We start from the raw sequence: 24,348 nt of genomic DNA on the forward strand, positions 1-24,348 counted from the left end.
ATATATACATGTAATTAGAATCAACTGGGTCAACAAGATCGTGCTTTTTAATGATATAACACAAAATAAAATCATCATTTTAAACAATTCAACAAATGTAACAAATCGCGTATTATAAAGTTAACATCATACAGTACGAACACGCTTATAGCGAGGTTGTATGAGATCCACGAGAATGTTCTAAACAATTCCTACGGTTATAAACAAGTTGCTATAACAACAACAACACATACCTATTTAGCATGCTTATCTTTTGTCCCATGTTAAATGTTAAAATAAGGAAATTTACATAAAAGGTAAAAAGGCAGTGACAGGGATTTATAGTCTTGTTCGCAAAGTAAACACATGACTTCTACATATTATCCCCTGGCGTGACCCGAACAATGCATAGCATCCTCAGCTTCTATGAGAGCATGCATACGAAGAGAGCAGAGCTACCGAATTATGGCACTAAAGCTCTTTCATTCACATAGCCAGCTCATCTTATAAGATAAGTACCCTTTTTAACACCTGCGCACACAGTGCACAAGTGGCATCTTTTAGTAACAGACAGATGAATACAACAACGCAACGGAAAACAAATGCAAGTTCAAAACATTCCAAGTTGTGTGTTCCGAATCCTTTGACTTTGCTTTAAGATCTTGTAAATGAAAAATGTCTACAGGTTTATGAAAATTCAGGTGGAATTATTTTCATTAATGCTTCATAACAATAGTTTAATTTTTAAGGGTGTACTGTGGCTTAATTTTTTGGGGTAAACTTAATTCAAACATATTTTTTTGAGTAATCAAATGGATAAACCCTCTCCAATATACAAAGTCAAGGAGTGGTGATATAAAATAATCATAGAATATAATAGTATTATTAAGTATATAGTATTACTAACCTGTTTACAGAGTGAAATATATTATTATATTTTGGGTAAACGCAGAGAAAAATCATTTTTAACTGTCAATTTCTATGTACACTAAGCAACATTTGATTGAATCATTAACCATTATGAATGCATAAACAATAACAAGACTAAGTTTGTTAACAAAACAAAGAATTTAAATCTCCATATCTTTCTCGTAACTCGATATTTTACCCTCAGAATTTGATGAAACATTTAAATATAAAGCAATATGAGCTGTATTATTTCGAATTATATTTTGCTGCAAAAACCTGCTAGTATGATAAGTCTGCATATAACTTAAACTTTTATGATAAATAAGACCTGAAAAAAACATTAATCTTTGTCCGAAGAAAGATTTTTCTTCTAAGGAATATGTAGCAGATCAGTGTTTGTACAGGATGACAATAATTCAATTTTTCTCAAATTAAGGCTTCTAGTCTTTTCCCCACAAAAAAATGGCAAACAGAAATATATAAAACATGATATTTTTTGTCATTTTAGTAGAAAATAACACTTTCGTATAAAAAATGTTCAACATGAAAATTGCAGCCCATATTGCTTTAATATATCCATATTAACCATCCTAAACGGATAATTAAATTTGAATATGTTGAACTCAAATCTTGTCTAGGTCCCTTTAATTTTAAATGTAATATGAAAAGGAGGACTGGAGAACTGTCTTTGGCGTACTGGGATATTTCATCAGCTGTCCCAATAGAACTTTCTACTTCCCGATGATCATTATTTTCCCCCATATTTAATTGAATAGGTTTTCCTCGACGTAAAAGAAAACAGAAAAATATTTACGAATATTCATTTTATAATAAAATAAATAATTGATAAAAATTACAAATAAATTATCTATAAAACCGTATAAAATGCTTTATTATCTAAGCTCACAAGGTGGAGGGTTACACATGCACACTACTTTCACACACTTGTCACCATTTCACACGCCTCCGCCAAACTAAACATGTCCTTCTTGGAGTCTCTTGTTTTGTGTTTAACAGTATCATCCGGGCTCTCCGATCTCTTGTTCAGGGGCTCCGTGTCCGAATACTCCTATTGTTGGTGTTAAAGAAATTAAATGCATTAATAATCTTATCACAGATATTTTTTTTCTTTATCCAAACATTTAAAACATCTACCATTTAATCAAATTGGTTTGAAATCTTCACAGATTTAATGCCTGTACATTTAAAATTTTCATAGATTTCAGTTTTATGGTTCTAACAATGAACCAAATTAGTTTGAAATCCCCACGGTAACAACCCCCTCCCCACAAGTTACCTTGACCTCTTCGTTGACTAGCGAGTCCATGGACTGGTCCCTGTCTGGGTCGTACACTATCAGTGTCTTTCTCGTCTTTCTGGATTTCAGGACTGCTTGGATCTTCATCATAACATTTGAAAAAGTAATCTTAGTTAGGTCGATGAAGCTGATACAGTAAGCTTAAGACAGGGTAACAGAATCGACTTATCGTCCATAAATCGTAGTATCATTTCAAAAAATAATATTTTTCATAATTATTTTTACAATTTAATGAATTACTTTGTATATGGTTAAATAGTTTCATCTAATAAATGTATAAATATTATAATGCTTAATAATTATTTGATTTTAAGATTTTAAGAAAATTAATAATACAGTGCAAACAGCAATTCGAGGAAAATTATGTACATTAATGTGATAGGGGATACTGTTAATTCATCACGAAATTCTTTGAAATTTCACGTGCATCTAATGTATTTAATAGTAATTGTATTTTAATCAATACTGACTAAGTATAAAAAGCATACTTACCTCTTCATGCAAAAAGACGAAAAACACAAGAACGAAAGCACCCTGGGAATGAAAGAGAAAAGGTTCATCAGTAACCGCACAGATTATGACTGAAATATTGGTTACGTATTTGAACAGGTTTTTTTTCCACAAAAAAATTGAATTACAAACAAATGATTAATATTATTTTCATCATGGAGCATGTAAAAGCATTTATGATTAAGCTAATCTTTCAAAATACCTGTAAAATATTCATCATGGCATACAGGTATTTGATGACGGAGTCGTGCATTCTCAGTGATAAAAATGCAAACGCCCATGAAACTGTGATTAAAATTATCTGAATCCATAAGCCACGCATTTGAATCCTAAAAATAGAACAAAAACAAACTTTCATATCATTAGTTTGACCAATTATATCGGTAAGTGTAACCAATTATATCGGTAAGTGTAACCAATTATATCGGTAAGTGTAACCAATTATATCGGTAAGTGTAAATACAGAAATTACTCAAACAATAAAATGCTTTCTCTGGTGATTCATGCGGGATCATATGAAGGTTGTGACATTGCAGAAAAAATAGATAACCCGCGTCAGCGGGTTATGTTAATTTTTTCTGCAGTGATCGCTACCTTCACAATCCGCATGAATCATCAAAGAAAGCATTTAATTGTTTGTATTTACATCTTTCTTTTCAGTAATTGATAAATTGATTATAAAAATAAGTAAAATTCATTAAATTAGTGTTCACGAACATGAGTACGTAAGCTAAAAGAAACAGCCAAATCGTCTCCTGTGAGACTTTGAGTCTGGCATGATTATTTCGCACAGTCCGTGATTTTTCTTAGGTCGTTGTAGCTATAGGTTTCGACCAGTCGGTAAACGGGGCGTGTATATTTCAGCCTGGCTGTTTCTATAGCTATGAATTGACTAAGTTTCCGTAAGAACTAGAGAGAACCATACTTGGCAAATGTAAATATATCATTATATCGTTACATGCATTTACATTAATACTTTATATATCATAGTCATATAAAACTATCATTATATCAAGTAAGACGAATGTTTAATGCGTCAGAATTTTAAGAGCATTAAGCATGTCATTGTTAAGTAATAGAAGTGGACTAACTACATAATAACTTTATACATATACCTACATAACAACTCCGTACATATACCTACATGATTACCCCGTACATATACCTACATAACAACCACGTACATATACCTACATAACAACCACGTACATATACCTACATAACAACCACGTACATATAACTACATGATAACCCCTTACATATACCAACATAACAACCCCGTACATATACCTACATGATAACTCTGTACATATACCCACATAACAACCCCGTACATATAACTACATGATAACCCCTTACATATACCAACATAACAACCACGTACATATACCTACATGATAACCCCCGTACATATACCTACATGATAACCCCCGTACATATACCTACATGATAACCACGTACATATACCTACATGAGAACTCTGTACATATACCTACATAAAAACTCCGTACATATACCTACATGATAACCCCCGTACATATACCTACATGATAACCCCCGTACATATACCTTAATGATAACCCCGTACATATACCTACATAACAACTCCGTACATATACCTACATGATAACCACGTACATATACCTACATGATAACCCCCGTACATATACCTACATGATAACCCCGTACATATACCTAAATAACACTTCCGTACATATACCTACGTGATAACCCCGTACATATACCTACATAACAACTCCGTACATATACCTACATAACAACTCCGTACATATACCTACATAACAACTCCGTACATATACCTACATTATAACTCTGTACATATACCTACATGATAAATTTGTACATATACCTACATAACAACTCCGTGCATATATATACATGAAAACTCCGTACATATACCTACATGATAACCCCATACATATGCCTACATGATAACCCCGTACATATACCTACATGATAACCCCGTACATATACCTACATAACAACTCCGTACATATACCTATGTAACACCTCCGTACATATACCTACATGATAACCCCATACATATACCTACATGATAACCACGTACATATACCTACATGATAACCCCGTACATATACCTACATAACAACTCCGTACATATACCTACATAACACCTCCGTACATATACCTACATGATAACCCCATACATATACCGATAACCCCGCACATATACCTACATAACAAGCACGTACATATACCTACATGGTAACTCTGTACATAAACCTACATGATAACCCCGTACATATACCTACATGATATAACTCCGTACATATACCTACATGATAACCCCGTACATATACCAACATCACAACCACGTACATATAACTACATGATAAGCCCTTACATATACCTACATAACAACTACGTACATATACCTACATGATAACCCCGTACATATATCTACATGATATAACCCCGTACATATACCTACATGATAACCCCGTACATATACCTAAATAACAACTCCGTACATATACCTACATAACAACTACGTACATATAACTACATGATAAGCCCTTACATATACCTACTTAACAACTACGTACATATACCTACATGATAACTCCGTACATATACCTACATGATAACTCTGTACATATACCTACATAACAACCACGTTCATATACCTACATGATAACCCCGTACATATACCTACATAACAACTCCGTATATATACCTACATAACAACTCCGTACATATACCTACATAACAACCACGTACATATACCTACATGATAACTCCGTACATATACCTATATGATAACCCCGTACATATACCTACATGATAACCCCGTACATATACCTACATAAAAACTCCGTACATATACCTACATGATAACCCCGTACATATACCTACATAAAAACTCCGTACATATACCTACATGATAACCCCGTACATATACATACACGACAAATCCTTACATATACCTACATAATAACCCCTTACATATACCTACATGATAATCCCGTACATATACCTACATAACAACCCCGTACATATACCTACATGATAACCCCGTACATATACATATACGACAAATCCTTACATATACCTACATAATAACCCCTTACATATACCTACATGATAATCCCGTACATATACCTACATAACAACCCCGTACATATACCTACATGATAACCCCGTACATATACCTACATAACAACTCCGTACATATACCTACATGATAACTCTGTTGGTCTTCTCACTGTTTGTGTAGGAATTTTCGTTGTGTTCTTTTGTGGCAAATATCAATACCATAACAGACACCTTTAAAAAGAAAACATAACTCGTTGGATTCTGCTTCTACCTATTTGGATTAGTTTCATTTCCATAAATGGTGTACAGTTTCTTTAAATAATTGCGTAGCATTTTAAAAGTCATTTCTGTCTTGCATGATAAGAACTTAGGGTGGAGACGGATGGCGAATTCCATTTAGCATAAAAACCAATCCGTCAGGCCATCTGATTGTTATTTTGTTTATCTTAAGGAATTGTAACTTATATTATTATGGAGGCTTAATAGTCAACAAATTTCTAATCAAATCTACTTTAAATCTTTTGATGAGCTATTCTAGGCCATATATCTATTAAATTAATAATTCATTAATTTTACTTTAACATTTAAATATTTTCCCATATCTTTAAACAGAACTCTTCTTTTCAAGGAGGCTATTATAGTCTAAAAATGACTAAGATCATTCAGCCTTCTGAATCGATTTAAAATAAAGGCAGTCAATGTACATCTATGGTATTGTGTTATTTGTCATGTTTACGTATCTCCGGGTTACATAGATAACTATGACATACCGCTTGGAGTCCCAGGGCCGGGGCTACGAACAACCAGATACTGTCCCAGGCAATCCAGCACCTACAAACAGACGTCAACAGCGCGGTGTTAATAGGTACAACGGCTAGCAGTAACGGAATAGCAAAATACCGCGTGTATATTACCAGCATATTAGGAACAAAACTAGAATAGCGCGTAAATGTCGTGGTAATAGTTAAAGATGGATAGAAATGTTATTTAATTGTCTTATAAATAAATGTAGAAAACTAAACTGGAATATCGTCTACAATGTTCTGACATAACAAGGGCAGATATTCTTTTTGTTTTAGGAAAGGTTAAAGGGGCATGGTCACGATTTTGGTCAAATTCTATTTTTATGTTTTTATTATTTACAATGCTTTAGAAATGCATTTTTAATGATCAAAAAAAATTTTAGAGTCATTCGTAGAGTTATAAGCAAGATACAGGGCTAACAATTCTTCGTCCAGTAAACAAGGCTCGTGCCCTGTTTTTGTTTAGATGGGTTCAATACACCAGTAAAAATATTTTTCTAGCTTATTTGTCTATCTTTTTATTTATTCTAGGCATAGATAAACAGTTTCTAACGTTTAACACATTCGTTTTAGGTTTAAAACTGAAATTTTTACTTTAACGTTCAAAATGTAAGCAAACGCTTTGTTTATATAGCGAAGAATTTCAAGCTCTTTAACTCGCTTATAACTCAACAAATGACACCCAAATTTCGGTTGCCTATTTAAAATGCCTTTCTGAAGCATTGTAAATATTAAAATCGAAAAAATAATTTTTGACCAAAATCGTGACCATGCCCCTTTAAAGCAAAGTTAGATTAAAAAGATGTTATACTTTAAGCATTTTAAGAGCAGAACGAGGATATCATTAATTTATGTGAAATAATATTTAAAGCAAAATTAGAGCGAGTGTCCTTCTTTCATTGTAAAAATATTAAAGAATTTCATTTTGCAGAGCAGAAGAACAATACTAGTATACTGTGTTATGTTATTTTCGTAGGAATAAGAAAACTTAATAAGTAAAATGTTACGTACATATATTCAAAGGAGTAAGAGCAGAAGAATATTATTTTTGCATAGTAATAAGAGAAAAAAGAATGTTCATACATGTCTTTGGCATAGTAATTAGAGAATTGGAATATTACGTAGATGATTTTGGCATAGTAATACGTAGGCGTCGGAACGGGGGTGGGGGGCAGGGCGGCTGAGGGAGGGGCCTTAGCCTCCCCCCGCACTTTTTTTTTTGCAAAGGTAGACCTAAGCATGAGAGTACCCTCATTGTACGGATAACTCCTCCTACAATTTTCAAGATAGGAAGTTGTTCTTTTGCAGATCAATTGTATATATATATATAAGAGGTGTGCATATTGCTAGGATTTTGATTTCTGATCTTAATGAAAAAAATACCAGCTTTTTATCTTGGTCATTTTTTGGCACAATATTGCATATAGGGTACTCCATTTCACTGGATACAGTAGGTAGTGTTTATCAATTCAGGGTTGACATGGATTATGGATACAGTTCACATAAAAGAAAACCCGGTTTGCTGTCACATCGACAGCTTTTCACTTGTTTTTTGCTTGTCAAGATTTCTGATGGTTAGTCTAGCCCCCCACTTTCAAGTTGCTTCCGACGCCATTGTAATAAAAGACCTGGAAAATTATGTACATCTTTTTGAAAAAGCAATGATAGAAATGATATATTACGTACATGTCTTTGGCATAGTAAGATTCTCCTTGTGATCCGATGAAAGCTCCGACCAAAACACCGGGGAAAACTATATAAATACAGGTAAAAACAATATTACTGTTTATATACAGGTAAAAACAAAACGACTGTATACATACAGGTAAAAACAAAACTACTGTATACATACAGGTAAAAACAAAATCACTGTATACATACAGGTAAAAACAAAATTACTGTATACATACAGGTAAAAACAATATCACTGTATATATACAGGTAAAAACAAAACTACTGTATACATACAGGTAAAAACAAAATTACTGTATACATACAGGTGAAAACAAAATCACTGTATACATACAGGTAAAAACAAAACTACTGTATACATACAGATAAAAACAAAACTACTGTATACATACAGGTAAAAACAAAATCACTGTATACATACAGGTAAAAACGAAATTACTTTATACATACAGGTAAAAACAAAATCACTGTATACATACAGGTAAAAACAAAATCACTGTAAACATACAGGTAACAACAAAATTACTGTATACATACAAGTAAAAACAAATCACTTTATACATCCATGTTTAAATAAAATTACTGGATACAAACAGGTAAAAACAATATTACTGTATAAATACAGGTAAAACAAATTTACTGTACTAGACTTTGACCCGTGCATTCAAGGGTTGGCATTGCATATGATATCGGACAATTACGAAGTAGATACATCGACACACCTTATTGTTGACATTAACATAACTTATAAGCCTACAATAATGCTATTTATTTCACTACACTCTGCTTAGTTAGAATAATCTAACTGGGTTCCGTCTAACTGTGTCTCGGGACAGGCCTTCACCACAGTAAAATGACTCTCACGTACCCGTAATGTAGCAAAAAATTGCAAAATGGCTCCGAAACGGTTTTGGAGAAAATCAACAAAGCGGCAATGAAAATAACAGTCAAATTATTCAAAACATACCATTTTGAGGCTTTAAATACATTTTTTATTTAAAAATTTAATTCATATTAATAAAGGATTCAACACTTTTTCACCAACGTTTTTTACACACAGTGTTGACATTCGGAATCACGGGATTTTTTCTATTAAATGCACTGAGTTAGAGTTATATCCCGTATTTTCTTTCATGAACAGAATTTATCACTTTTCAATGAAAATTTTTACGTATTGTATTATCGTTTCTGAGTTTATCCATGCAAATGTGATATTGTAGAAACATAAACTAAAGAGCCTCCCGTGATTTAACGTGGATGTATTGCGCATGCGCAAGATTGTATAATCCAAAAATTCCAGATGATATCCGGGTATTTTAAAGGATTTTTCGTTGATTATTAATTAGCAAAGCTTAATTTAGAAAAAAATAATAACAAATTGGTAATCCTTAAGTTCCAGTTATGTTTAAAATACATGAAACAAAAGACATTACTTTTCCTATTTTTCGGTATTAAAGCCCGGAAATTCGAATCTATTATTTTAATAGAGTAGTATAGATACATACAGGTAAAGACAAAATAACTGTATTCATACAGGTAAAACAAAATTACTGTATACATACAGGTAAAAACAGTATTGTGTATACATACAGGTAAAAACAGTATACATACAAGTAAAACAAAATCAAAATCATTCAGCTGAAAAAAGCAACACTTTGGTTTCTTAAAAAAAATTATAAACTTTATCAAAAGAGCATACACTTCCAATACTAAAAGTGTAAACGTAGTTTATCAATAACATAACGAATATTTTCCATTACTAACATTTAAGATACATGTAATTTTAAGATGCATTAAAATACTAAAATATAATACATTTTTTTTCCTTAAAATTTTAATTGAAAAGGTTGTATTGCCATCGTTATGTAGAAGACTGTTATATTGATTTTATAACTATCAATAGTTTGAAGTCTTCTCTATAAACGTGTCATGAATTACAGATATAAGGAATTTTTTCTATTGATCCTAAAAATTCGCTATAAACTAGTTTTGCTCTACTATTTCATCCGGCCTTTCAAGTGCAGTTGTGTGGTATACGTATTTGCTCATTTTTATATGGGTATGAATTTTTTTTTTTTACTTTTTGTTGGTTCTTTTATTCTGTTCAAAGTAACTTGCACTTTGTACTTAATTAAAACACAGCAGTTTAACTTAATGACTATGTAAATAAGTTTAAGTAGTCAGAATACAACAACTGGAAAGGCAACATAACTCTTTCATCACTATTTTTGATGAACACTTTATACTCAAGTAATCTATCCTGAACTAACACTATCAGAAGAATCAAACATTCAACTAATTAATATTTTGATTTCCAAATTTCATTAAAGAAGTTCATATCTTCTATGTCTTTTTTTCTAGTACATTTAAATATTTTACAGTACACTGTAAGTGAAAGTTCAAAAACTAATTGGAAGGTACCAGTTGAGAGAGAGAGAGAGAGAGAGAGAGAGAGAGAGAGAGAGAGAGAGAGAGAGAGAGAGACTTACGCCAGCCCAGGACGTAGTATCGGATCATGGAGCCGTTGTCGGCGCGCTGATCTGAGTGGGAGTGCGCGGCGTACGTAATGACGATGTACTGATTGAACACCTCGTTCATCAGCCAGCAGAAGTTGGACATGAAGGCGTAGTGCAGCAAAATGGCGAAAATGTGGCACAACATCTGAAACACAAGTTATAGAAAAACTTTATATGAGACAATATTATTATGTGATTTATAGTAACAAGAAGAATTTTTGGACGAGTAAATTGAATATCATAATTTAAGGCACTTAGTTTTACACAAAAAAGGGAAAAAAATTACATGAGCTGAAATTCATTTTCTGTCGCACAAAAATTAACTTTGTTGATGATGTTCAAGCAGAGTGTATTAATTTTCATTTCCCTCGCATTACATGTGCATTTCTTTAAAAAAAGGTTTAGCTTACAGGGTAGTCGTACTTGTCGATGCCGACCATGAAGACGATCTGCCCGAGGACAACGGAGGCGGCCAGGTTCTTGTGGAGGGACGCGGTGGTGGTGGATGACCTGAAGAAAGAATCAACTTCCGGTGTGAAAACTCAGTCCACGTGGTCACAAATGATGCAATGCTTGAGATTTGTACTCACTTGTATCTGATGTGAATGATGACGCTGGCAAGGCACATTAAGGTTGTCAACGCGCATCCGGCGTACGACGCTATGTTCATAAGAATGGGCCGCTTGATGCCTCTGTCCCACTAAGTATAGAGAAAACGCTTAATCAATTCAAGATAAATAAAACGGCGATTTTTAATGCAAAGTTTCCAATTTTATGTCGGAAAATTAAATGCTATAAGTCTTTTGATTCAATTCTAAAGTTTCTCATGAGCTTGGCTGGGGCGTTGAACAACGAGCATTGGGTTCTCTTCCTAGGAATACCACCATTTCCCCTGACGGAGTTACAGTTATATACCTGTTGCCTTAATCATAGTAATTATTTTGAGTTATAAATTACACACATTCATTTTGTGATTTCAGCAGTGTATTATCGGCTCGTGCAATACACATTTGACGTCTAACACAATTTAAACTCATATATTTAGATTCACTTTCTTTCCCTCTATTAAATTGCATTAGTTGATTTGAGTGATATAAAATTTACGCATAACACAGAAGACCCAATCACCAAATCTGGTGCGTATGATTCCTTCAGTATTTCTCGATGAACTGACTCTTCTCGCGACTTCAAACCGGATAACGACCTGATTTTATGCATACGCTGATAAATATTTCATTGATGTAAATATATTTTGACAGTTAAATGAATTCAATTGATTAATTTCTTGGTATACCAAGAGTAAATCCATTATATTACAGAAAGAAAAATAAAATTGTGTTATTAGAATTTAAATCGCTGTGCACCATTTTTTGTCAGCATATTTCGGCTGTTCCAATGGTCATTCCGTTAATTTCGCATTACTCATTGAATAAGACAGAGCTTTTTAAAAATAAATCATATTTGCGGGAAGGAAATAAATGTTTAAAAACATATATATAAGCATTGAATCATTATTTTTTGAAAGATGTAGTCTCATAACTGCAACGATGAGTGCAAACAAATTATCATAACCTCATCTTTCAAAAAATAATGATTCAATGCTTAAAAAAAAGGCTTCATGAGATTCATCTTGGTTGTTTCCCTGCAACATTTTCATCATTGGAAATCAATGTTAGGATTTTTTTCAATGGATTTTTACCACATTGTGGACTTATTTAAGGCTATGATAAGATTAAAGTTTAATTTCCTTGCCAAATTTCAGAAATTTTATTTTATTTTGCCAAGAAAAATCATATTTTCAAGACCAAGATGATATACTCAGTCATTAAGATTACTACTATTAAAATCAATAAGAAACAAAGAAGGATGTGAGGTGAGATTGAACAAGTATAGATTTCACTCACGTTAACGTTGTATGTGGTGAGAGTGAACAAATATAGATTTCACTCACATTAACGTTGTATGTGGTGAGATTGAACAAGTATAGATTTCACTCACATTAACGTTGTATGTGGTGAGATTGAACAAATATAGATTTCACTCACGTTAACGTTGTACATGTCTGTGGTGAGGGCGAACACGCCAGGGAGGTAGCAGCTACAGAACCCCTCTGTCCCGGTGTCTGAGAGAAGCACGCACTGGTCTGTCCCCCATCGCCACTGGCCCGCACTATAACGATAGGGGAGGTCACTCCTATGCGTATATATTGTTTACTTCAAGTCATTATCATCTGTTCAAATCTATGTTCAAAATCTAATTATATTGAATATACACCATAACCCCCTCCATCACCCCATTGTTGACGAACAGGTATTTCGCGCCCCGTGGTCTTGTTACCTGGTTTTGTTATTATGGTGATGCTCAATCCTCACACACTCTGCATTTGATATGTTGAATGTCTAGAAAGAAAGTTTGTATGGTATTTCTCCTATATGATCGGATGATTTTAAAAGTTTACTCTTTTATTCGATAGATTGTAAATTATACTAGATTTTCTCCAAGAAGCCAAGAATGTTTTATAAATTTTAAAAAAGTCAAAAAATTAGCCAAACTTATAGTTCATCGTCTTTTAAAAACCACAACATAACAAAATTCTGTTTATTTCTGACATTTAAGGTGACGCAATCGCTGCTTTGGCGGACTTACATCCAGGTAGGCGGCGTGGTAGCGGATGGGACTGGTTAGGTTGTAGGGACCCACGTGATCAAGGTCATGCACGTACAGAGCCAAAATGGCGGTATTCACGTTGTCTTCCTTGCTTTTGCTGAAAGTTAAAGGACAGTAGCTGTCTTTTTTTTTCTTAATAAAATTATTTTATAAAAAATGTTGCAAATGATTTAATTAAGTTCTTTTATGACGTATCAATGATTTTATAAACTTTTTAAACACTTTCTACCGGTATGGTATTGATCATAAACAAATATTTTAATTCTTTTGTGATAGAGTCTAGCGGTTTTTTTTTTAATAATTACCCCTCGTGGTTTGGTAAATATTTTGCTAAGTGTCTGAACCGGAATCCTGATATCTTAATATACTCTACAAAAGAATAAACAAACAAATTCAAGAATTCTCAGAATATGTGCATTTTTGTTCGTTGATAAGCAGTTTAAAAGCTGATTTTCAATATTTTCTGTAAGTCACAGCAGTTATTATTTCAGTGAATGATTTCCAGAAACGAACCGGAAGAAATCGTCACGTTTCCGTTGACGTCATCAAACAGAGGAACCATTCGGACCTCCCCGGCCTCTCCATTCAAGCCAAACTTGAGGCCATCGGAAGTGTCGGGGTACATGAACTCTCTTATGGAGTCCTTCATCTGTATATCGAGTTTATATTCTGAAATATTTTTTATAATTATTAAAATGTAATTACATGTAAATCCCTGCACTAAATACATTATGGGCAACATAAAAAATATTTTCATAAGAAATGGGTGAGAGAAAGATTTAGGTTTTTAATTCTTTTAAAAAGGTTTTTTGTCAGGAATATCACCTAGCTTAAATCGGAGTTTACTTAATTAGTACTTAAGAATGGTTAAAGGATTAAATAGATTTCCCTTTAGAAATAACCACGTACTTTGAGAATTTTTTAACAACTCATAGAAATACGAGTATATTGTTAAGTAGAAAAAGCATCTTTGAATCTCATCAAACACCCATGTCCCTGGTCTTGGATTTGTTATTATACATTTTTACAAAGTGGTTCTTTTCTACCTGTTTATGGTGAACAATTTGAAAAAAGACCAAGCCGCCCATGCCACCCATACCTATGTGTTCTCGGACCTCTGCGCTTGGTTTGTCAAAGTTTTCCAGGTCTCCCCTCACTATCTGTCCCTCCAGTATGCCCGCTACCGTTGCCGCGAACTTCTCTACCACGATAAGTAGGTTATTTCCCTCAACTCCTGGGGGCTTGGTCTTCTTCCAGGCGCTGTCGTGCTTAGAGTCTAGCAGATTGTTCACGATGTCCAAGAAAATCTAAAAACATGATTTATGACTAACGTTATATTTATTTCACACTATCAATGCGGACAAAAATAGCCATCAAAATAGACATACAAACCTGGATAAATTCATGGACATCTTCTTGTGTGAGGGATTCGACTGTTGCTTTTTTGAATTCTTTGGAGCCTTTCTCTGATGTTTGGACATCGACGGAAATTGACTTGGCCTGGAGATTAACGATCAGTTCCAACAGATCAATGACGGTGGCGACATCTATCGGGTTAGTGTAGACGCTGGAAGCCGTGTGGTTCTGTAGGTCCGAGGCGAAGTTCCTTATCCATACCGCGTCCACGGCGGAAGATCCGGACTTTCCTAGAATCTACAACGTAGAATCACCAATGATACGAGAAGAAACTAATCATTTATCATTATTACTAACCATAAAATCATCATAAATGTGAGTTGTTGTAAACATGGTCGTATGTTTATACATATCAATACAAACTGATCAAGTATATGACATTTGTGTACCTATAAACAAGATTTAAGTCATTTTATACTTTATACCTATACTTATTATTAATTAATAAAAATTAAACTGAATGACCGACCTGTTGTTTCATATCTAGAAGATCGTAAGCGATGCATTCATCTATGTAAGGCTTTCCCCATATGCCCTCGTTTTCTGAAGTTCTGTAACATGTTCTTGAGGTCGAATCTAGAACGGATTAAAACACAATTTCAATGTCAAACCAATGGAGTATTCCCGTGCAATTTTCCTGTTTAAATGATATTTGATACAAGTACGTAATTTTCATAACGTCACCGTAAGTTTCGTTCCTAGCTTTGTTGTCTTCCTGCCCTGGACAAGGCACGGTTGCATTGGTAACGGCAGGCGTGCGCACCCAGACGATGTTCTCCACTGTCTCCAAGTTACATTGAGCTCCTGTAACCAAGGCAACGCAGTCAAAAATATTTTGACCTTTTATAAAGTACTACGCAAAATGAATACCAAATACAATCCATCAGAGAGAGAGAGAGAGAGAGAGAGAGAGAGAGAGAGAGAGAGAGAGAGAGAGAGAGAGAGACAGAGAGACAGAGACAGAGAGAGAAAGAGGGGGAGAGTACCCCACCTATGACGTCACTGCAGTATTTGTTGCACGCTATGGCCTTCTCCTGCTTTGTGTTACAAGGTTTATCTCCCTTTAGTATGACGGCTGCAATAAGTTCACATAACAATTAATAAAATAAAAAAAGAGAAGAATTTACTTTCCAAAAAGCTTTAAACGTATCTTATTCTAACTTTATTGTTTTTTCCATGAATTCGTTATATTTTTATTCGTGTGTTCGACAATATCATTTGCATACATTATTCGTAAGATCAAACTCCATCATTGATTTTGCATAAAATTTTATTTTTATTATCAGTGTGGTCGGTCTCTATAAGTGACAAATTGATAAATAATATATCTCTCGGTGACGCTTAACTCACTGATTTGTACTCACACACAACTGCAGACGGCCACCTCATCCTCATGGGCCCCCTAGTCCCGCTCCTTAGGTCGGCCCACTGGACCCCATTACCGCAATACATGAAGATACACGAACTGAAGATCGATCTCATTGTTTGGTCATCCAGAACTTCGTTCCATAAATTCAGGTGAGCGATGTCGCCTACGAATGCGTATTTAGTGTTGAACAGGAACTTCTTCCTGGGGGCCTGTCCCACGACGAACTCCCCATCGCTGGGAAAGGGCGCTGCCAGAGACGTTCGAGACCCCTCGTCCTCTTTGGTGTTGTTAATCAAAATTTTCCAGGATCCGTCTACGTTAAGAAACAGCGCATTATAAAAAACTGAAAGTACTCTCAATATTAGTGATTGCAGTTAAAGTGGTATATATTGTAATCTTTTTATTACTGTTAGCGTCCTTTTTTAATTGCTTTTATTATTATTTATGTTATAATTATAAAATAAATAAAGTCTCTAAAGGTTCACATTGATTAGTCTAACCATTGCACATGTAAATTCCAATTAAAAAACTGTCTGAGAGTCAGCTGGTTCTTACATTTTGATTCCCAAATCCAGAAGACATGGGACCAGTAAATATGACCTAATTTGATGTCCGTCTTTATTGGAGTCCCCCATACTGTGAATCCCAGCGAGTCGTCTTCCGAGTTATTGACGTACAATCGGAACACCTCGCCTTTCTTGCTGTGTTTGTAAGACATGATGGTGCCAACAGACTCGTTTTCGTGTTTCCTCAGCCGGATCCAGAGTCCAATGGTGAATTTCGACAGCTTAGGAAAGGCCTTATCTAATAATAATGTGTAGCGGGCCGGGTCCTTTGCCGAAAACTCAAGCCGCGAATCAATGGCTGAAGCTGCAATAGAGCAGGGTCCCTAATTATCTACCGCCAAATTGGTTTATCCAATTTCCTTATTTTATTAACCCCTATCAGATATAGCCAATACTTGGGATGAATGAAAGGGGCAACTTTGTATTCTGCAATGAACCCATGCGTTAATTCATCCGATTAACGCTGACTTCTATTTTGAAAAAGAGACCCTGATTTTTCTGGTTAGTTGACTGGTTATTAAATGAACAAAAGGTCCATGGACAACATTGCTAACTTGATTTGACCATGTCTAAGGCTGGCTGCAAGAGCTAATATCTATTTATAAAATATAACCTGAATTTGAAATGCCAAATAAAAACGCAAGCTTATTCAGCACAACAAGCAAAGGCAGTAGAAAGTATTTATATATTAATGAAAAAACATCTGAAACATTGAAACAAGATATGTCGTTTTCTCAGTCCTCTTCTGAGTCCTGTTTGATTGATACAAGTACCCCTATGTACAGGTATGTTTTCCCAGTTCGGTCCATTTCTACAACTTACAGATTTTGGGTTGAAGAGGAGAACTTATTAAACATTATTTTTCAAATATTTGTTGTCCAATAAGTTTTCTTCTCGACATAATGATAACCGCATAATAGCCAATTTGTTTACCTCGTATTCACATGCATGTTAGTTTGCTTCAAAAAACCTTTCAGTTCCCCTTTCCTCTTCATTATTCTGCATACTAATTTGCTTCTGTAGTAATTTCACAAATTATACCATCTTAACTATCTAAGTTCTTAAAAGATTTTTTCTTTTCTATAATCAAACCTTTATGATCCATATGATCTCTTCATGACCCCAAAGGTAATAGTTCTAGCAAACTTACATTTTGTCTCTATAAAAAAAGGTCATTCAAAGGTTATAAAAACACTGGTAATTGGGGGTCTGAACAAGATTCATTTCAGAAAAAGTCTACTTCTACTTAAGTCATTGGCTCTTTTAAAGAATTACCTTGCTTGTTTGTTTTTGGTGCAAATGGTCTATTGACGTCATTTAATCATATTTAGGGCAGTAATACGCCAATAGAATGCTATATAAATATGAATAAAGTATTGCTCTCTGTTTTCTCCAAGTATCCTTTTCCTTTTATATTAATTAGAGGTTGTTGCGTCTATTGATTACGAAAGGTAATTGGACCGTTATGATTATAACAAAACTGCGTGAAAGCAATGACTTAAGCGACCTCAATGGGAGTGACCTACAGTTTACAAAATGACATTATTGCACTGTACACGAGGGACAGCAGAGTGACGAAGGATGACGTAGTACTCACACATGCACATCTCGGTGTTCCAGTGGAAGCCCGGCCCACAGGAGCAGCCGTACCCATCAGTGTGGTTCAGACATTTGGGCCGAGTATAATACGACGGGTGGCACTTCTCTGTCAGAATGTCGTCTGCTTAAACAACAAACAACAAATATCTCAACAAAGAAACAGAGGGCAAGTATTGCTACAGCATTGAATAAAAGAAAAAAATCAACATTGTGGAAATAAGAAACGGCGACAAATTATCTATACTACAGAACTACCAAGCCTGAAGGGTGATCAACAAGTTAACAATGCTACAAAATTAAAATGATTTATTTTGCTTTTAACTATCATTTAGTAAAGAAAACTTCCATATATTTAAGGTTTAACATTTTGAGTGTTTTCCTATATCTTTTCACATAGCTCTTCTTTTTAAGGAGATTCTTACAGCCTAAAAATGGCCACGACAATCAATCCCTCTTAAATCAGAGTCTACAGGATGTATCCTTTGGCAGAATCATAGAGCAACTCACTAGTTCATGAGAATTTACGAGAAATATTGACAGGGATAATTATGGCCTTTATATATGTCTATATCAAGGCTGTAAGAAATTTAAGACCATTCGCAAAAAGGACAGAGTTCAACTCATTTAGTCTTAAAAGAGAACCCTGACAAAGAAAAGTTAATTTACAGAATATTGGGTTAATCGCTTATAATGAACAATATATACGTGGTGTTGTCAATTTTTATATATTAATATAAGGGTCTATTTGACGTTTTTCACTACTCACGTTTCTTGCTCTCAGATATCTTGTTAGCGGCCACATTGTCCGAGCGGGAAAACAGCAGCAGTTGTACAGCAATCACGAGCAAACAGACACCCGTAAAACTAACGTCTGCTAGTTTCCAACGGCGGGAATGTCCACCAGTGCTGGTCATCGCATCATACAGTGAATCCCGGCCAGACGAGAACTTTGACCAACAACCCAATACATCTAGCGCCTCTCTGAAAATAAAGGCCGCCAAACAATAACTCGCTTGTTACCCTCTCCAATCGATCCACATATGTCAATTCAACAACAAAATCAAAAAGAGTGTTGCTGCTTTTCCTTTTTTCTTTAGATTCCCCCCAAATCTAATAGCTGAGCCCGACCAATCTCCATCTAAATTGAATGACCGAGACAGTTTTAACGGCAAGACGGTCGGGTTCCGCAGGAAGTTGTTCTACATTTTTGCTGCTAATGATGGGGATAGGGAAATAAATTTGGCTTCGTAAGATCATTAAAAGAGTGGATAGCGTGATTAATGAAGATGGAATATTCATAGAGGCTAGTTAACTTCAAAATGTTTACAGCCAAATAAGTCCGGGAAGTGAAAGTGCACATCTGTAAACGTTTTGTCTTTGCAATCAAGCACCAATCTAAGACGCACTAATACATAATGGGTCTCCCCAATCTCGTGTCTCTTGGTGCAGTCTTGAAAATGCCCAATATCGAATGCATCGGGCCTTTTATGCTTTGCAAGTTGTCGATATTCTGCAAAATTACGTAACATGTGCAGATTGAAAATTGTCATGCAATCTCTCTCTCTCTCTCTCTCTCTCTCTCTCATCTCATTGTATGAACTTTGGATGGGTAGTTACATTGCATAGGACATCAGTGACGAAGAGATTCGATCATCTGTCACTAAGTAATGGCGGCTATGTTTGCTGCGATTAATGTAATTCCATTACTCCTCAAAGTTTGAAACAATCATAAGATCTTTTTGATGTGAGGCATAAGGAGAAAAACGACGAGTGACAGCTTCCTCTGTACCAGAAAATTTAGAATGACAGAGAAGACAAGCAGAGATTAAAGCAAAATCAAAGTCCTGAAAGTACTGTAAATTTCAAGAGTGTGGACCTTATCTGATTGTTTAGCCAAATATACCACAAACACCAATCATGTGTAGAAGTCTCAAAACTAGATGATTGTCTTTTGAATCAGGAACTGCCTACCAGGATTAATCCACGGGGGAATGGTCAGTATTTATCCACGGGGGAATGGTCAGGGTTTATCCACGGGGAATGGTCAGGTTTTATCCACGGGGAAATGGTCAGGATTTATCCACGGGGGAATGTTCAGGATTAATCCACGGGGGAATGGTCATGATTTATCCATGGGGGATTGGTCACGATTAATCCAAGGGGAAATGGTCAGAATTTATCCACGGGAGATTGGTCATGATTTATCCACGGGGGAATGGTCAGGATTTATCCACGGGGAATGGTCAGGATTAATCCACGGGGAATGGTCAGGATTAATGAACGGGGGAATGGTCAGGATTAATCTACGGGGGAATGGTCAGGATTAATCGACGGGGGAATGGTCAGGATTAATCCACGGGGAATGGTCAGGATTAATCCACGGGGAATGGTCAGGATTAATGAACGGGGGATGGTCAGGATTAATCTACGGGGAATGGTCAGGATTAATCCACGGGGGAATGGTCAGGATTAATCCACGGGGAATGGTCAGGATTAATCCACGGGGAATGGTCAGGATTAATGCACGGGGGAATGGTCAGGATTAATCCACGGGAAAATGGTCAGGATTAATCCACGGGGGGAATGGTCAGGATTTATCCACGGGGGAATGGTCAGGATTAATCCACGGGGGAATGGTCAGGATTTATCTACGGGGGAATGGTCAGGATTAATCCACGGGGGATGGTCAGGATTAATCCACGGGGAATGGTCAGTACAAATCCACGGGGGAATTGTCAGGATTAATCCACGGGGGAATAGTCAGGATTTATCTACGGGGGAATGGTCAGGATTAATCCACGGGGGAATGGTTTAAGCTAAGAAACGAAGTTATTGTAATCGAAGTTGATCACTCTAAAGTCTTTGCTTAGACTATTCAATTGATGAACAATGCATAATACATTTAAGTACTTCGTCTTTATCTCACTGAAGAAACAAATCTACGTGCAGTTATTTGACATCGGTTTCATATATCTTAAATTAATCATTTTACTGTGCAAGCATCCTCTATAGGACGAATACTGATTAATTCTTGTAAAGCATCTTCTGTATAGCATTTGTGGTTATAATGCGCATATGTGTCAGCATAATTATGTAACAGCTCTCCAGGAAAAATACTCTTAATAGATGGACAGATTTATAAATGAATGTTATGACCATTGCCATCACAAGAGTTGCGTCTTTTGTAAGATAGGCATCACAATATTGTCACTAAATAAGAACTCTTCAGTGTTAAGTGTAGATAAGGTCCTTAACACACAACAACCTATAAGTGTCTCGGTCTCATTCTCCAGGTTTTAATTGTGCCTTAGGGAGTGTGAAATACATACAGTGCATCCAGCTAGCTCGACTCCCTGGGTTTGCCTACACTGTAGCTGCAGAACTGTAGCTCTACGGGAAATTCGGGTTGACGGGCCCTAGAGCCACAGTTTAGTCATTACAAATTTCATCCCATGCGATACGGTATCTCTCATTCTGCGAGACAATGAAAGACCATTGTGAAATTTATAGACTTTTCTCGTTCGTATTTTGAAAAATGATTGCTGTATTTTTTTAATCATACGTTGCCCTAGAGGGCCCTTGGTTGATGAATTTACAATAAATGTACTGGATATTAATTAATCAAGACCTGTGCTTGTATGCCCAGTGTGCGCTAAAACTACGATTCAAAATGCATGTGTTTAAATAAATGAACAGTCTCAAAGCGACTTGCACGAGTTATTTAATTGGCTCAAAGGTAAATAGACGTACACGTGGGCAATTAACACTGGAGAATGACGCGGTGTGCAATAGTGAAGAAAAGGTAATGTACAAGTGTAAATGTAGATAGAGGCAAACGGCAATTACTTATATCGAGAGTACGTGGACACTATAACATGGTTACTCCGTCTTATTTTAATGGTTCTGTCATATCTTTAAGGACTGCGAGTTTACTTTAAAAAATCAATTTTTATTACATTAACAGCTTGGTACAAAAAGTTGACGCTAAAAAGAAAACTATGATAATTAATATCAAATTTGAACTATTATCCTTCTCGGGAAAGTTTATGAATGTAGTGGACAATGTCTTTGTTCTGGGTGGAATTTTAAACAACTTTTATTGTGTGAAAACAACATTTTCTAATTATAGCTGCGGTAATGTAATTAAGCGCGCGTTTATCAAGCCTCCTTGTGCTATCGATCCCTGCTCCTCGGCCTTTCATCAATTAATAACACGGCTCCGATCAACCGCATAATTCACAAGTTTTGCTAAGGACCTAATTAAGACCAAAGCGTCCTGACGTGACGTCACAGAATGGCACCTAGCTTGGCCTTTTATCGAAGTCTCGTTTTCAAAACATGGGAGGCCTACACCAAAATTTAGACTTGCAACTCCCTCCCTCCCCCTCCAACCAAAAACCCACCACTGACACTTAAGCAAATTCCTCTGGGGGTCAACAATTTTATTTATCAGTTAAACATAATCCCAAAACTGTCTCAAGGAGTACAGGGCATTCAGTTGCTTATTAAACAATAGCTTTAAAATAGGACTAAAATTACTTCTGTCAAAACAATAGAAGAGGGACCAACCCATCCAACCACCAATCGCCTGTATAGGGCCGCGCCCACCCACCCACCGCTCATAGAGGGACCGCGCCCACCCACCTACCGCTCATAAAGGGACCGCGCTTGCCGACCAACCGCTCGAAGAGGTACCGCGCCCATGCACCCACCCACCACTCTCTTGCCTAGGCTAGCTGTGCCTTTGCTGTTGTCGACATCATGTTGTTAAAGCTGTTGTCTATATAGTTGTTGTCCATATTGCTGTTTTTGTCGGTGTTGTTCAAGACGGGTTGTTTGACATTTTTACGCACTGTTTTTATTGATTGCATTCATATTTAAGGACCTGCAGTTTGGCATGCACTACAACAGTACATCCCGTAGACTGCATTGTCAGAAAACACCAAAAGTTAGCACTAGTCCGGTTTGGTTGACCAGCTTATTTATCCCGCAGAGAAACACTTCTTGCACGGATGCTGGGCGTCTCTTGTTTTTTTGTCTTGATTCAGAAGTCACCTGACAGGTACACCAGTTAATTATTGTCCTCAGTATCACATCTGTGAGAGTTGATTTTACCGTTGGTTTGTGAGAATCGTGCAATTGATCAAAAGCCACCTCGCATAAAAGTACTGAAGCACGTTATTACATTAATGTGTATACTGCTCAAGTTTATATATAGAAATGGTATGGATACAATTATTGAATGATAAAAACACGGCACATACACGTATGTTATATTACGCAATCAAACATACATTTACTGTACGCCAGTGATAAACACGTGCATGATTATGTTTATAGTAACATGTACAGTATCGATTATGTAACCACACTTACTTTGGAATCACACATACACACAGTCGCGTTATGACGGACCCTGCACAGTGGTTTGGGGAGACAAGGAGGAGAGAACATGGCACCCTTACCTGTATTGCTGGTCAGAGTCACGGGGTCACTGTCTGTCGCTGTCCCAGAGTTCCACAATACGGTGGAATCCCGCGTCTGTGGAGGAAGCGCATGAAGGATCAGACCGACACACTCTCCCGGAATCGATCGAGCGGTGGCCACGAACGTGTCGAGCAAATTCCAACAAAAACTTCCAATATATTAAAGCACAGATGCTGATAATTCACGCTAATCAATAAGACTGCCTTTCTTAACTTGAAAATGTACTCTTAGTTTTAAAAATAAAATTGACATTTTTTAATAGAGGTTTTAAAGATATTAGAATTATACACGACAATTTCAATATTGCACGCGGTCGAACACAATACGCTGTAATAGGAAGCTGAAATGCGATTTTCTTTAAAAGTCTTTTGCAGGGACGGTTTCATTGATGACAATTACATTGATTTTTTGTAAGTCTTATTTCGTGAACTTTGTAAAT

The 24,348-nt window shown here is 35.8% G+C and overlaps 1 protein-coding gene across 4 annotated transcripts; it reads right to left on the reverse strand.

Moving 5' to 3' along the window:
- Window positions 1–1,697: 1,697 nt before the first annotated feature.
- LOC105334590 (adhesion G protein-coupled receptor L2) lies at window positions 1,698–24,045 on the reverse strand. 4 transcript variants are annotated; one of them, XM_066065612.1, is made up of 25 exons: window positions 23,888–24,045; window positions 19,189–19,403; window positions 18,421–18,546; window positions 16,813–17,127; window positions 16,253–16,570; window positions 15,880–15,963; window positions 15,573–15,692; window positions 15,358–15,464; window positions 14,865–15,125; window positions 14,572–14,779; window positions 13,986–14,141; window positions 13,778–13,841; window positions 13,452–13,569; window positions 13,143–13,204; window positions 12,851–12,998; window positions 11,396–11,505; window positions 11,216–11,315; window positions 10,779–10,950; window positions 8,284–8,350; window positions 6,565–6,625; window positions 5,940–6,025; window positions 2,919–3,045; window positions 2,699–2,740; window positions 2,186–2,287; window positions 1,698–1,957 (listed from the first exon to the last, which is right to left on the reverse strand). In XM_066065612.1, exons 2-25 carry the CDS (start codon window positions 19,334–19,336, stop codon window positions 1,826–1,828), a joined length of 3,234 nt encoding a protein of 1,077 aa, XP_065921684.1. In that variant the 5' UTR covers window positions 19,337–19,403; window positions 23,888–24,045; the 3' UTR covers window positions 1,698–1,825. The 4 variants fall into 4 exon arrangements, with proteins under 4 accessions (XP_065921684.1, XP_065921681.1, XP_065921682.1 ...); XM_066065609.1 differs by lacking the exon at window positions 23,888–24,045 and adding an exon at window positions 19,835–19,920; XM_066065610.1 differs by lacking the exon at window positions 23,888–24,045 and adding an exon at window positions 19,835–19,919 and having other exon boundaries at window positions 18,421–18,543.
- Between the last annotated feature and the right edge of the window lie 303 nt (window positions 24,046–24,348).

This window comes from Magallana gigas, chromosome 7 (genome assembly GCF_963853765.1).
Source record: "Magallana gigas chromosome 7, xbMagGiga1.1, whole genome shotgun sequence".
NCBI classification, from domain to species: Eukaryota; Metazoa; Mollusca; class Bivalvia; order Ostreida; family Ostreidae; genus Magallana; species Magallana gigas.